The following is a 15316-nucleotide window of genomic DNA, read 5'->3' as shown; positions in this document are numbered from 1 at the left end:
TGTTTGAAGACTTTTCCCTGTTAGATATCCCTCAGCACACAAAAGATTGCATAAATACTACAAAGATACACTTACAAGCTGGAGTAAAGGTTCTGTTTGGGTAAGGGAGAGGTATTAGTCAAATGTCAAACAGAACAACTAAAATAGTTACTGATTCCATTAGTAATTGTGAGTCTAATGGCTTACCACTATTATTAGTTTTGATAAATTCTTTTTTGCAAGTGCCTTGTAATTACAGCATTTGATTGAAGTTTAATTTTACTGGATGGGGTGTGCCAGCGCAGGAGTATTCCAAGCTAATCATTCAATAACTCTTGATGACTTACCATGGGTGTGTAGTTAGAAATTCTTTACCCAGTCTATGTTATATATTAGTACAGTAATTATAGAGAAGTCTGTAAATCAATATAAGCTATAATTGCTTGTTTGTTGAAATCAAAACAGCTTTGATGATTGTAGTAAAATATTCAATGTAGTGTAAAACATTTGTTTAGTTAACAAGGATTTCCTTTATTTAAACCTTTTATTATATGAGAATGAGAAAATGAATTGTCAGAGTATATAGCTAAGGCTGTTTTGGATGAATCTATTTTAATTGTAATGAACTATCTGGATAGAACATCACTCAAAACAAAGATGCTTTATTTTTACAACTCACTATTTAGGTAAGTGTCTTAAGGAGGATGTATAACATAAGGAAATAAGGTTGTACAACCAATTAGATTGGAGTTGATATGGTTTAGGGCCTGATCATGCACCATTGAGATAAATGCATTTTGCCACTAATTTCTGTAGGAACAGGATCAAGCTTCTAACATACAGCTGTGGAGTTGCTTCCGCTTCTGCTATGAATTCTGCTTGAGAGTGATTCAGTCCTCACCCCCTAATAATGTCTACCTTCTCACTGCACAGCCTGGCTAATCATGCTGTACATAGCATAAATATTTAGCCCTGATCAAAGAGTTAGTTCAACAAGAACTAGGAGCCAAGATCTCTTCAATTATCAGTCTTGTGGCCCAGCCACTGGACCATATTCAGATATTTGTTTGCGTGCTTGTAAGTAAATGAGAGAGCTCAGTATTGTTTCTTGGCGTAGACTTACTTTTCATAATGACAAAATAGATCCCCTTAATGTGATCATTATTCCTTTTCCTTAAATGTACATTTTCTTTCGCTAATCTTCTACTTTCTTAAGAGAGAATCAATTTTTTCAGGTTGTGTTACAAGAACATTTCAATCTCACTTTGAATTTGTGATATATTGTCTTCCCCATGCATTAAAATCAGATATCTATATTTTTATAAGTCAAGTCTAATAGGATTTTCAAAGGCTTCTGCATACAATTTACATAATTAGTGTTAAAACATTTATAACTATTATAGTTTCTTACTTTAAAAAATAATATGAAATAACATCTATATTGTTGTAGATAGAACTGGTCAGAACATTTTAGACCAAATGAAATCTTGTAAAAATATGCTTTTTGTTGAAGCTGAAACATTTTGCAAATATGTATCTGTTTTGAAAAAGTATTTTGGAGAGGGAGCTCAAGCTCTCACCCTGTAGCCTGGTGGTTAGGCCACTAGCTTGGGATGTGGGAGATTGGGATTCAGAGTTCTTATTCTGCTTGCTTCAGAGTGATCTGAAACTGCTTTGAATCATCCAGAGCAGGGTCTTGAATCTGGGTCTCCTACACTGCTGGTTAGTGCCCTAACTGCCATACTATAGCAGCTAAGATGTATGATCTCCTGTTTGCTTGGACATACACACATTTTCTTTGCTAACCTCCTGATTACATATGCAGGGAGTCTGGTGGGTGCAGTTAAATGGCTGGCCTAAGCCGTCTTCCATGCTGCCACAGTCATGCTGCAGTTTTATCCTGCTATCTTGAGCAGAGCTAGCATGTGTGCTTGAATTGGGAATCATAGCTTCTAGCTGCTGTGTAGACATACCCTTAACAGACACCAACCTAACCTTATCTTCCCAAGTCAAAAAGCTTAGGTTTAGATCAGAAAATGGATATTTTTGACACCATTTTCATGAAAATGTTGAAAAGATTTTCATTCCAATGCAATTTCAAAAGTTTCCTAAAACAGAATCATCATCCTTGAGGTAACTGAAGATGGAAGTGCCTGCATAACAAAGGTGGTTTGGGTTGTTGACGCTGTTTAAAAACTTTCCTGAGAGTGAAAAGACAGACAAACTCTGAAAGATTAGTCAGACAATAAATTTGACTTCATGTACTTTTTACTAGACAATTCTTCCTTAAATCACAAAAATGACTTTAATTATGTGTATAAACCCTTTTGCCCACAAAATGTACTTTGTTGGCTAAAGTAAGAATTTATACATGAGTAGATTTTAATACAACTAAAGAGCCCAAGTATTTAGTAAAATCTAATGTACTCTCCTTAACTTGCTCTTTCTACTATGTTTTCAAAGAGCTCTTCAACTTTGCATGATGAGTATAAATTTACTTTGTAAGATACTCATTGTGATTCAAGTTGTAGTCAATTGTCTGTACTTGAAAATATGTTTCTTTTGTACTTTTGTAGGACTTAATGCGTTGGCATTCATATTGAGTAAGTGCTCATTGACTAAAGGTCTTATGTATGTTGTATACTATACTTTTAAAAATATTAATCAAATGAAACTTTAAGATGACAGTGATGTGTCAATATGATATGCAACTCTAATACATGAGATGTTGTTGACTGTTTTAGTAAGATAGTTGATTACATATTATCGGCGGGAGGGAGAATTGAACTAAATTTTCATTTTTAAATTAAAGGAATAAAATAGACAAAATGAAATACTGGATTTCCTCTTCCTTGACGTGTTCTCATTTGATCTTAATTTCTATTATATTCAAATAGAAAGAAATGCAGAGACATGTTTCATGTTAATTACAGTTTAGACCTGTTCACTGAACATTTCAAAGCTGGGCTCTACAGAAATTTAGTTATCTTTTTAATTAATGTGTTTAAAAGTCTTTGGTACAGTTTTGACACAAGCTTTCATGTTAAATTAATAAAACTCACACAGGCCCTGAAGGAGTGGATAAGAAATTAGTAAAGCTTTCAGATGTATATTAGTGAAATAAATCAAATAAGGGCAATGACATCAGTTTTTGATGTTAAGGATCAAAAAATAGTAAAGCTCCATGAACAGTTTGGCTAAGTTGACTGATTTGGAGAATGAGGTCTTTGTCTTTTTGCTTCAGAGAAGAGAGTCTGCTAACAGGCACATTCTGATTTAGACTGTAAGCCAGTCATATTTCTACTTTAATTTCATTCTTGGTACTTCATTTAGAGATTTGGGGTACTCTACTAAAAGTCAGGAATGGACAAAAGTATTAGTATTTCAATTTTGTTTATAATTAAATCTAATTATTTTTGTTAAAAAGTGAAAGCAGTAAATGTTAATCCAACTAACTTCTCCCCTTCACTTTCCATTTCCTCAAATTATGTCGCTTTCAACGTTGCCTCATTCCTGTCTTTGCAGTTCCATCCTGGGTCTCCTCCATTCTAGCTTCAGTCTTCTCCACTTCAGCAAAACTTCTCTTGACAAGTTCTTCCTGGCCAAAATTGAAGTAGTCTATTCCATCCTTATCATTCTTGAACTCTACTGGTTTTGACTTTGTCAGTTGTACACATTTTCTTGAAACATTATTTTTCCTTGGCTTTCATGACTGTCCTTTCATGGTTCTCCTCCTACTTCTCTGATCCCTCCTTCGGCAATTCTTTAAGTAAGTCCTCCTTCTTTCTCCAACTCTCCATAAAGGTCCCACAGAGCTCTTTTTCTGTCCCTTTCTCTCCTCCTTTTACACTGTCTTATTTGCTCACATTGTTTCTATTACCATCTTTACACTGATGACTTGTAGGTCAGGAGAAGAGAGGTAGATCAGTCTACTTCAGTCCAATCCTGCTTATTATTCTTTCTCTTTGAAATCACTGCAAAATAACTCTTTCTTTATCCCCAAACCTCTACTTCCTGCTTTCTCCCACAGTAGCCAACACCACCGTCCTTACTGTCACCTGTTGTATTTGACTTCTTCCTTTCTTTACACTGCACAGTTCGTCTATGTCCAAATCTTGTTGCTTCTTACTCAGTAACATCTCTAAACTCTGCCTTTTTCTTTCTGCCCAGACAACAGAAACTCTTCTGCAGGCCCTTATCTCCCATGCTGATTACTGTAACCACCCCCTCTATGGCCTCCCTAGTGCCTACATTGCTCCCCTCTAGTCCATAAAAATCACAGCTATTGACAATGAGGCCATATCTACCCTACTGCTGACACCAGTTATGTTGGCAGAGTTAGTGCTTGTGCACATTGCTTGGCACAGGCGATTAGATTAGTCAGGCATGACCTTCCCTTGGTGAATCCATGCTGACTGTTCCTGATCACTTTCCTCTCATGTAAGTGCTTCAGGATTGATTCTTTGAGGACCTGCTCCATGGTTTTTCCAGGGACTGAGGTGAGGCTGACTGGCCTGTAGTTCCCAGGATCCTCCTTCTTCCCTTTTTTAAAGATTGGCACTACATTAGCCTTTTTCCAGTCATCCGGGACTTCCCCCGTTCGCCACGAGTTTTCAAAGATAATGGCCAAGGGCTCTGCAATCACAGCCGCCAATTCCCTCATCACTCTCGGATGCAACTCGTCCGGCCCCATGGACTTGTGCACGTCCAGCTTTTCTAAATAGTCCCTAACCACCTCTATCTCCACAGAGGGCTGGCCATCTCTTCCCCATTTTGTGATGCCCAGCGCAGCAGTCTGGGAGCTGACCTTGTTAGTGAAAACAGAGGCAAAAAAAGCATTGAGTACATTAGCTTTTTCCACATCCTCTGTCACTAGGTTGCCTCCCTCATTCAGTAAGGGGCCCACACTTTCCTTGGCTTTCTTCTTGTTGCCAACATACCTGAAGAAACCCTTCTTGTTACTCTTGACATCTCTTGCTAGCTGCAGCTCCAGGTGCGATTTGGCCCTCCTGATTTCATTCCTACATGCCCGAGCAATATTTTTATACTCTTCCCTGGTCATATGTCCAACCTTCCACTTCTTGTAAGCTTCTTTTTTATGTTTAAGATCCACTAGGATTTCACCATTAAGCCAAGCTGGTCGCCTGCCATGTTTACTATTCTTTCGACTCATCGGGATGGTTTGTCCCTGTAACCTCAACAGGGATTCCTTGAAATACAGCCAGCTCTCCTGGACTCCCTTCCCCTTCATGTTAGTCCCCCAGGGGATCTGCCATCTGTTCCCTGAGGGAGTCGAAGTCTGCTTTCCTGAAGTCCAGGGTCCATATCCTGCTGCTTACCTTTCTTCCCTGCGTCAGGATCCTGAACTCAACCAACTCATGGTCACTGCCTCCCAGATTCCCATCCACTTTTGCTTCCCCCACTAATTCTACCCGGTTTGTGAGCAGCAGGTCAAGAAAAGCGCCCCCCCTAGTTGGCTCCCCTAGCACTTGCGCCAGGAAATTGTCCCCTACGCTTTCCAAAAACTTCCGGGATTGTCTATGCACCGCTGTATTGCTCTCCCAGCAGATATCAGGAAAATTAAAGTCACCCATGAGAATCAGGGCATGCGATCTAGTAGCTTCCGTGAGTTGCCGGAAGAAAGCCTCATCCACCTCATCCCCCTGGTCCGGTGGTCTGTAGCAGACTCCCACCACTACATCACTCTTGTTGCACACACTTCTAAACTTAATCCAGAGACACTCAGGTTTTTCCACAGTTTCACTTGTCGCTGCCTGCTGTCTCTGGCAGAAGCATGTAGCCTGCACAGCTCTGCACTATTGTCATGAACATTGCAAGCACAGGATGTACGCTTCTCTGGTATTTTGCAGAGCTTCAAGAAGAACCGCAGGGAATATGATGGCAGTTGTTGTTGTTCCTGGCAGTTGTTTTGCTGTGGGACATGGTGAGAATTATTTCAAGGTTATTGATGGCGTTCACTGAGCAGCTGCTTCTGGGCCCAAGAAACGAGCACTGACTGGTGGGATCTCATCATAGTGCAGGTTTGGGATGATGAGTAGTGGCTGCAGAACTTTCGGATGCTCAAGGCCACATTCCTGGATCAGTGTACTGAGCTCACCCCAGCTATCCAGTGCAGGGACACCAAACTGAGAGCTGCACTGATGGTAGAGAAGTGAGTAGCGATCACACTAGGGAAACTTCCAATGCCAGATTACTACTGGTCCATGGAAAGTCATTTTGGAGTGGGCAAATCCACCGTGAGGGCCATTAATTGTTTCCTGCTACTCAGGACTGAGATTCTCAGCAATGTGCAGGATGTAGTGGATGGCTTTGTATCTATGGGATTCCTGAACTGTGGTGGAGCAGTTGATAGCATGCACATCCCTTTTTTGGCCCCAGAGCAACTTGCCACGGAGTACCTCAACAGAATGGGCTACTTCTTCATAGTTGTGCAGGTGTTGGTGGCTCACTGTGCATGTTTCACTGACATTAGTGTTGACTGGTGAGGGAATGTGCACGATGCTCACATCTTTAATAACACAGGCCTGTTCAGAAAGCTACAAGCAGGGACCTTCTTTCACAACCTGCGGATTACCACTGGCAATGTTCGAATGCCGATAGCGATCCTGCGGGGTCCAGCCTACGCCTCACTCTTCTGGCTCATGAAGCTGTACACCGTCCATTTCAACAGGACTGAGAAAAGATTCAACTACTAGTTCAGCAGGTGCAGAATGACAATTGAATGTGCTTTTGGTAGATTGAAAGGACACTGGTGGTGTTTACTCACCAGATTGGATCTCGGTGCGAGAAATATCCCACTGATTATAGCTGCCTGTTGTCTTGCTTAATATCTATGAAGCAAAGGGGGAAAAGTTGCTGCAGGGTTGGAGGGCAGAGATGGAGTGGCTGTCGGCTGTGTTTGAACAGCCAGACACAAGGCCTATTAGAAGAACTTAGCGCAGAGCTATACTCAGGGAGACTTTGAAGGAGAGCTTTAAAAGAAAGCCACATTAATGTGCTGCAGTGTACTGTGCTCAACCTGGCTTAACAGTTTGGGGGCCTGTTAGGAATTGTTTGGTGCTAGATGCACATCTGTGCATATATCACTGACAGTGGATCTATTAATATTGGGGTGCTTGCTGTGTGTTTATGATGACTGCATTGTTCGGCATTAATCCTATGGGTTGTGAGTGTACAAGACCACTACTTTCACTGCAAGCAGGCTTTATATACGATGTGTTGTAAACCAACAACAATGAATAACTTTCAAAACAAGAGTTTTATTTACTTACAAAAAACAGCTCCAAAAATACCTGAAGAACTTACAAGTAAACACATTTAAATTTTAAAAAATTGAACCTTAATTAATGAAAAGAGGAAGGAACACTGATGTCCACTATGGCTACACATACATCAACTGCGGTTCTCACAGATCAGTATATGCGAAGCTGTGGTTGTCCATTTTTCCCCAGGTGTGGAGTGGTAGGGGTAGGCATGCGGGTGCTGAAGCCATGTGGAATGCTGAGGTGGCATGTAGGGAGGTAGTGTGCTGCAGTTCTTTACAGACTGCAATGGGAGTCGAGCCCAGGATTATTGAACCTGAATGTCTACAAGAGTCTGCAGCATCTGAGTTTGCTGATGGAGAAGCTCCATTGTGTCCCGGTGCATCTCACTCTCTTCCTCCTGTGCCCCACATCCCCCTTATCTGGATCAGTCATTCCACTGGTGTGGATGGGGTACCCCTCAAGGCCGCAATGACCACAGCTGGCTTCCCCTGCTTCATTACATTAAGTTCAAGGCCCCTCATAACTCTGCTTTTGTCTCTTGTCATGTCATTTAGTGTGCCACTTCTGCTCTGCTCCCAGGCATGCCAACTTTGTCAGCTTTTCACAAATATTTCTGTGGCTTCTTCCACGCTGGCCTTTATGCATGGAATGCTCTATTAACAGATCCATAAAGCCACTATCCTCTTCTCCTTCAGTTCTCTCCTCAAGATTCACCTCCTCTATCCTGCCCATAAGAAATCAGTTAATTAATGTCTTTCTATATGTTTGTACAGTGCATATTGTTTGGGGCCTCTTGGTGCTATTGTAATACATATAAAATAATAACTTAGAGGAAGTAAATTAAAATACCCAATTTCTGAAAGAGAATTAAGCATTTCCATCTAAGTTAAACTTTTAATCAATTGAGGATTCGATAGAAGATGATGGTTTAAAATAAAAAATGAAGTTAGTAATGGAGTAAAAACCTTTTGCCAATAATTGTACACTCAAGTTACAGATTCACTTATGGAGACTAATTAAACAAAACTAGTGCATGAATTCTGCAGCAAATAAATAGTGTCTGATCTTCTCGTCCTTACTTAGATAAAACTCCCAAAGAGTTCAGTGGGAGCTTTGCCTGACAAAGGACTACAGTATTAGGTCTAGTATAGAAGTACAGTACAGATAGGCCTATGTTAACATCAAAATTGGTACTAAAAGCAACATACCAAACAAAACAGTGGATTTGATAATAAATCTTCAAAATAGTGTGTTCAGCTTCAGCATTTGAAAATGTCTTTCAGATGCTAAACTGGCTCATGTTGCCAGAACTGATGGGGGAGAGCTTTTGAGTTTTCAGATGGAGTGTTTGTCTTGTCAGAATGCCTCTGGGCACTTATAAATATATGCGTCAAATGCTGTGTTCTTTCCAAATGGTGTGACTGCATTCTCAGCATTGGAGGGCTTATTTTCTGGATCAGGAGGCATGTAACAAATATGCACTTTACTGGTGTGGGTGAGATGTCACCTTTTAGGTAGAGCGTGGCTAAAAAATTTTGATGGAACAGCGTTCCCTCAGAAAATGTTGTTTGGTAAAATCAAAATGTTTCAGAATTTCCATTCCACAAAATATTTTAATATTTTTACTTTTTATCCTGATTTGAAATGTCAGAATTTCCAGCATCATGCACATTCCTTTTTCTGACCAGCAATATTTTTAGTTTTGTATGGTTCAATGGTGTTCCTTTTTAAAAAACATCTATAATGAGAAAAGTCTAAATAACATGATCTTTTGATCCTAACTCCACTTGAGAAGGTTCAGGTGGCTTAGTACAGAGGTACACAAAATAATGGGAAGAATTAAAATATGTAATAAAAAGATCAGAGGGGTAGCCGTGTTAGTCTGGAACTGTAAAAGTGGCAAGGAGTCCTGTGGCTCCAATACGTCTGTTAGTCTATAAGGTGCCACAGGACTCTTTGCCTCTTTTAATAAAAAGAAACTCCTCATACTGATGGAAAAAGTCTGTCAGCTGAAATCACAACCAATTTTGGCATTCAGGTAGAACTTTCACAATATTTCACATAAAGTATTAAACCTATGGAATTAGTGCGCAAATAAGGGCATTTAAACAAATAGTTTAAAAGAATTTGAGACTTCTAGATGCTTTTGTTAAGAAAGAGTGAACCAAAGAACTCCAGCAACCAAGCAGAAAAATGCAGAAGAGATATCGTTAAAGGAATTGTATATGCCAATTCAGTAGTTCTCAACTTGTGGTCCATGAAGCATTTTCTGGTCACAACATGCTGGTCCTCTCTCTTCTTTGCATCTGCTAAACAGCATTTGAAAAGTTTAAAATACATTAAATACTTACTACAGTTAATATTCTTGCATGTGGTAACGACAGTAAAGTACACAATTGTGAATGGGAAAGGAGGTGGTTCATGCAATCTGGAATGAAAGAGATGGTGGTCCATGAAACTCACTCTATTAAAATGTGGTCCACATATGAAAGAGTTTGTGAGTGTCTGTGCTTGATCACCTTTTCCCCTCCAACAGTCTTTTGCTGTTTTTCCTCACAGTAAGGTCATAAAGTGATCCTTGAAGATGAAACACCAATCTCATTGTCAGCAATGAAACAATACCAGTAATGTGACGGTCTGGGGATTGGAAGATGTTTGTAGTTGTGTTGTCCTGTGTATGTGCACAGTGATGTATTGCATGAGTGGTGGAGGTGGAGAATGGAAATTGAAAATGCAGAAAATTATTATTTAAATTCTTGGTCTAATAATACTTTCACATATCTATTGTCTTTCATCCAAAAATCTAGAACACTTCACAAAGGTAGACAAGTATTAATTCCATTTGATAGATGTAGAAAACTGAAATGCAGATATGCTGAGTGTCTTGCATAAGAACACACAGTAAGCAAGTGGAAGAGTCAGGAATTGAGCTCTTGTATCCTTACTCTGTCTTCTTTTCTAACTTCAAGCAAACAATGCTGACTCCCATTCAAAGATGAAAACATGTAAGGCAAAAATGATGTGGAAACACAATGTAACTTAAGACAATGTGAATATGATCAGAAGTGGCAACAAACAGCTATACTGGGGCTCTGCTACATGAGCCTCATCTGCACCAGAGAATTTCTGCAAAAATTGTCCATCAGTGCTGACAGATGTTTTTGTAAAAATTCCATACAGTAAACAAGGTTTTCATAACTAGATCAAGGTAAGACTTCGATTACTGCTTTTCAGGCTGGTAGAGATCTAACTGTGATGACTTTCCATAGGCCCGTCTTCTGAACATACATAGTCACATTTAAACATGGTTTTAAAACATGCTTATTACCCAGTTGCTTTACAGTAGTTTATTTTATGCTCTGTATGGACAGAAAAAAAAAAGTTGTTTTAATCTAGATATTTAGCTGTGGAAAAAACACATTTATGGGCAGAATAAAGCATGTTACAACATGTTTTATTCACAATTACGATTAAACATGGTGTATTTTGGTAGTGTAGATATGTTTTAGGTTTGATCATGAATAGCTTTGGGGTTGAAAAATAATTTTTTTTTGTATAAGAAAACAATGGTTGACCCCCTAATGCGTATCTTGAATCTGCTCTTCCTCTGAAGTAATCTAGTTAATATTTTTCATCAGTGATAGTCATAGCTAAGTCTAAAGTTGTATAGTCTGTCCAAATGGATTTTAGCTACTTTGCTGTGAAAATAGGCAAATGAATCTCACAAAATGAAGCCTAAAATCTTGGCAATCTTATAATTAGACCACCTGTTCTAGTTCCATCCACTGGAGGCTAGCAGAAGGATGCAGCACGTTTAGTAGTCAACATTGGATATACATCCAAATCATTGCACTGCACTTGAACATGTAGCCTTATGTCCTAGAGGTAAAAGAATTATGGCTGAGTAATATTGATACACACAGTCCTTCTTAGTATCTTCTTCTGAAATGTGCAGATCTAGTTTTTCTAACATCTTTATGGTCAGTCATGTGACAGTGCTCATCTCCAACCCAAGTTAATTTTATTTCAGGAAGTTGTTGTAATATTAAATGAAATATGTCACTAAAGCTTTTACAACGTCCGTTCTTTCTGTGTTCATTTAAACGTGATCGCTCATCTTCTAATGTTGATTTGACCTCTTAGTTTCATGACTGTAAATATGTATACCTGCCTGCACTGTCCCTTTTTCCAGATATATTCATGCACAGCGAACAAAATGGTGCACAGTGTCAATGTCACTCGGTTACCTCTTGTTGCTTCCTTCGTACCTGAAGCTGTATACATTTACCATTGCCTTTTGTCTTTGAAGCCAACTCTTAATCCAGACAAGAGGAAATTTTGCCTTAATAATATACTTAGCCCTCTGTATCTTTTTTGGTGCTGTACAAAGCCACCTTGAACTCTAGTAAACTATCTACTACTTCGCAACAGCTCTCGTTGTCACTTCTTCAAAGAAGTGACATCAGGTGGCATGACCACCTCTTCTAAATCTGTGATGACTGTCTCTGATCAGCCTATATCGTTGTTTTACTGTTTGATCTGTAATCCATGACTCAGGAATCTTTCCAACTATAGAGGCTAATTTGCAGGCTTGTAGTTTCCTGGGTGATTTTCAGATCCCTTTTTCTATGCATATTTTCAGGCATGGAGGGAGGCTGGGAATATTCTTTGCTATTTTCCTTGAGAAATTAAATATCTCAAGTTTTTAACCTAGCCTACACTTGTAATCACCACAGTGTAGACATTTTAAAATTACAGTGCCTAATTCCTTGATCAATTGTGGGGGGAATAATTAAGACAGGTGAGCAGGAGAGCAACAATTTACATTTAAAGGATTTACAGTAAAAGTGATCGTTACCCAAATCCGTTTTACAGATTATTTCTTTTTGCTATAAATTGTATACTTTGTTCATGCTTTTGATTTTTGACATCCAGACTTATAGTATGAGGTTGACGCACTGATTGGAAATAATTAATAATTTGCCATTTATGTAGTAGGGCAGCTCTTGTCCTGTATGCCCCCCTTTTGATACATTCTTTGTGTTTAACCAGGTTTCTCAGCTTAGATTTATTATTAAAGTGAATGATCAAAAGAGGCTAGTTTATTACTTAACCACAAGAGAAACTGAGGAAAAGTAGATCAACAGTATAATCTTTATACAAAAAAGTTTGTAGCTTATTGAGTTAATCCTTTGAGTACTTTATGGTTTGCAGTATGTCCAACAAAAGGACACTTGTGTTTCCTTGTGGAAACGTTGTGTGTACTGACATTCTATTGCCAAACCTGGAAAGTTGCTTTTAAGTTGTTGATCAGAGTTTACCAAATGCATGGAACATTAGCATTTAGTTACTTGTTCAGCAACAGAAGACTGTAGCCCTACGAGTTCAACATGTAAGTGAAAAGAAATAGTGTAATATTGTACATTATCCAAACCTAAATTACAGTGAATAATTCTGAAACAATTAGAACATCAAAAATTATTATATAGGAAAAATTGGCATGGTAAAGGAAACTGAGCATGAAATATGCAGGTAGAGAAATTCTAGAATAAAACCTTTTTTTTAAAAAAAAAAAAAACCCTCTAATCCCTTCCTACCTATAATAATAGGAGAAATAAATATATACTATTACTTATCAATCATAAAAGCATTTAGTAATGTGTGGTGCTGAAAGAAAAAAAGCAGGGAACGTAGTTTCATTAATAGTAATAATTATCATCTTGAAATCACTGTGTTCAAAATATATATTTATAAAGATATAATAAGTGTGGAGGGAAACGTTTAACTGGCTTTTTCCTCTTCCTCTTGGTATGATGGACTGTGTGTTTACTGGCTGCCACCAACTGGTTCTTTGCTCTATAGACAATGAAAGAGGTGGCTGAAACTGGTAGCTCTGCTAACCAGATGCTAGGTGCTCTGTGGGTCCCCCATTTCCTCCTTTTATTTTTTTCACTTTTCACCAAAATAAGTAGGTTTCTCCCCATTGATGCCTAGAGCATTCTCAGAAATTTTGAATTGATTGGATGCAGCATTACATCTAAACGTCAAAAAAGAGATGTGCCATCAAGTAGAGCGTAAGGCCTTGTAAACTGGGCCAACTCTTTTAGAGCTGACAAAGGAGTGAGGTGAAAATGGGGGGACTTTATTTTTAATATAGCTCCTTTTCAAAGCCTCAACATTTTTAAAAAGAAAATTATTAACCATTTAATAATACTTAGAATTTGTATAACACTTTTTTCATCATTAAAGTACTGTAAAGTACTCTTTAATCCTTTCAACTCCCATCTGTAGTAGTATTCTCCCATTTTAAAGATAGCTAACCAAAATGCAGAGGTTAACTGATTTTCCAAAAGCCCCAGCAAGTAATGTTTTAGTTCTTTCTGATCCCAGGAGGTCCTGACGTTATCCTGTACTCTAACAACTAGGTCTGCTACTGCTGTGGAGATCTCCTGTAGAGATCACTATGCTTATCTCCAAAATGCAGCTTTCTCTGGGATATAACAGCCAGTGTAATGGTTCCAGAAACACTACACCACATTTAGGGACAGGAACTGAAGTAGGAGAATATAGCCCATAGTGGGGAATTTGGGTAAGAAGAATAAAATTTGGGCAGGATGTTAAGGAAGACATGCATAGAGTCTCTAGTTAGCACAAGTGATTAGGATCTTACTTTGTCTCATTCTGAAGACAGTACCTGTGGCACCATGGTATACTTGTGGCCCAGTAGGATAATAGTTTTAGCTCTGAGTTGAAGAGAAATGTGCTACCACTTCCTGCAGTACTTTGGTTTTCCTTGGAAGCCTCTAGTCTATATAATGAGCACGCTTGACCCGTTGAGCAGGCTTTATCTTGCTTAACTTGTGAGAACTAGTAAAATTACATCCAAGGAAAAAAATAGCTCTATACATGAGATAGTAATGTATAAAACATGGTCATCGAAATGAGGCTTCAAATATAGATAAAAACAACATCAATAGAATGTTGAGGTAAAGATAATCCCTGGTGGAAGTTTTATTTCTTTACTTTTATATATTGCGACGGTTTGGCTATTTATAACTTTTGACACACAACTTGGCATTGATCTGAATGAGGTTTTGTTTACATCTTTCATTTTTCATTAAGTTTTATAAACATTTGAGTTGTATATCATATCTTCATAATAAGTTACCATTGAGATGAGCTGAGTAAAATAAAGACATCATGAATATTCTGAAACAAGTATTCCATATTGTTCAGCTATAACTGACTGTAGTATTTCCTTCCCCCCCCCACCGAAGAATAAGGACCAGTTTCTTCATGATGAAGTTACATCTTCTGTGTCACAACTTGCAACAAAGGTAAATATTTGTTCCTTCGGTAACGAAACTTGTTTCATGTTATGCATTTTTCTGTTAATGCATGTTAGGAAAATCCTTATTTCTTTTCTGCCCCCTGAGTTGAGCTTTTATTCGCTATGGCTTTATACTAATTCTTTCTTTATTTTTTTAAGAAAAATATTTTTAACCTCTATTCAAGTCTTTTACTAATTTTTTCTCCAGTGTTGGAGTACTATTAAAATTAAAATAAAATAAAATAAAATAAAAAAAGCAAGGAACCAAAGGAATAACTGAAGTAGAGGGCTAAGAAAATTTTCAAAGGGTACGTATAACAAGCTATAAAAGATAAAAAGTAAAATGGATGTTTCTTAACTATAGTATAGGTACAGTTTTCCAAGTTTGACTCTCCCTCTGACCACAAGTGGTTTGGGACTCTGTTTTTCATCTTAAGCAAAAGCAAATTAAACCAATTTCTGCAGCCAGTAAAATGTATGTCTTTAAACCTCCCCAGAACATACGCTCTTAAAAATGCATGAGTTGAAGGTTAAAGGATCAGAAGTTGAGCTTAATTATTGCAAGTAAGAACTTGTTTTGAAATTCCAAATGAATTGAGCAAAGTGATTGAACTATAGTTTAATTAGTGTAAAAGGATACTTTCTATTAATAATGTATGAAAGTCATTTCTTTGCCTCATCTTTGTTAGATCAGTGGTTTTCAAACCATGGGTTGCAACCC

General features: G+C 38.2%; 1 protein-coding gene across 2 annotated transcripts in view; it reads left to right on the top strand.

Annotated features, from left to right (window-relative positions):
* The window catches only part of TDRP (testis development related protein), a 39211-nt gene that overhangs the window by 1070 nt on the left and 22825 nt on the right, over positions 1–15316 (top strand). Inside the window, exon 3 of one of the 2 annotated variants that reach the window (XM_074946822.1) lies at positions 14543–14602. The exons of the other annotated variant lie outside the window; for it this stretch is intronic. Coding sequence (XP_074802923.1) covers positions 14543–14602 — 60 coding nt within the window. The remainder of the gene's footprint in view (positions 1–14542; positions 14603–15316) is intronic. 2 annotated transcript variants of the gene reach the window in all.

This window comes from Natator depressus, chromosome 3 (assembly GCF_965152275.1).
Source record: "Natator depressus isolate rNatDep1 chromosome 3, rNatDep2.hap1, whole genome shotgun sequence".
NCBI classification, from domain to species: domain Eukaryota; kingdom Metazoa; phylum Chordata; order Testudines; family Cheloniidae; genus Natator; species Natator depressus.
The sequence above is the reverse complement of the archived record's forward strand: the minus strand, read 5'-3'. Positions and strand labels throughout refer to the sequence as shown.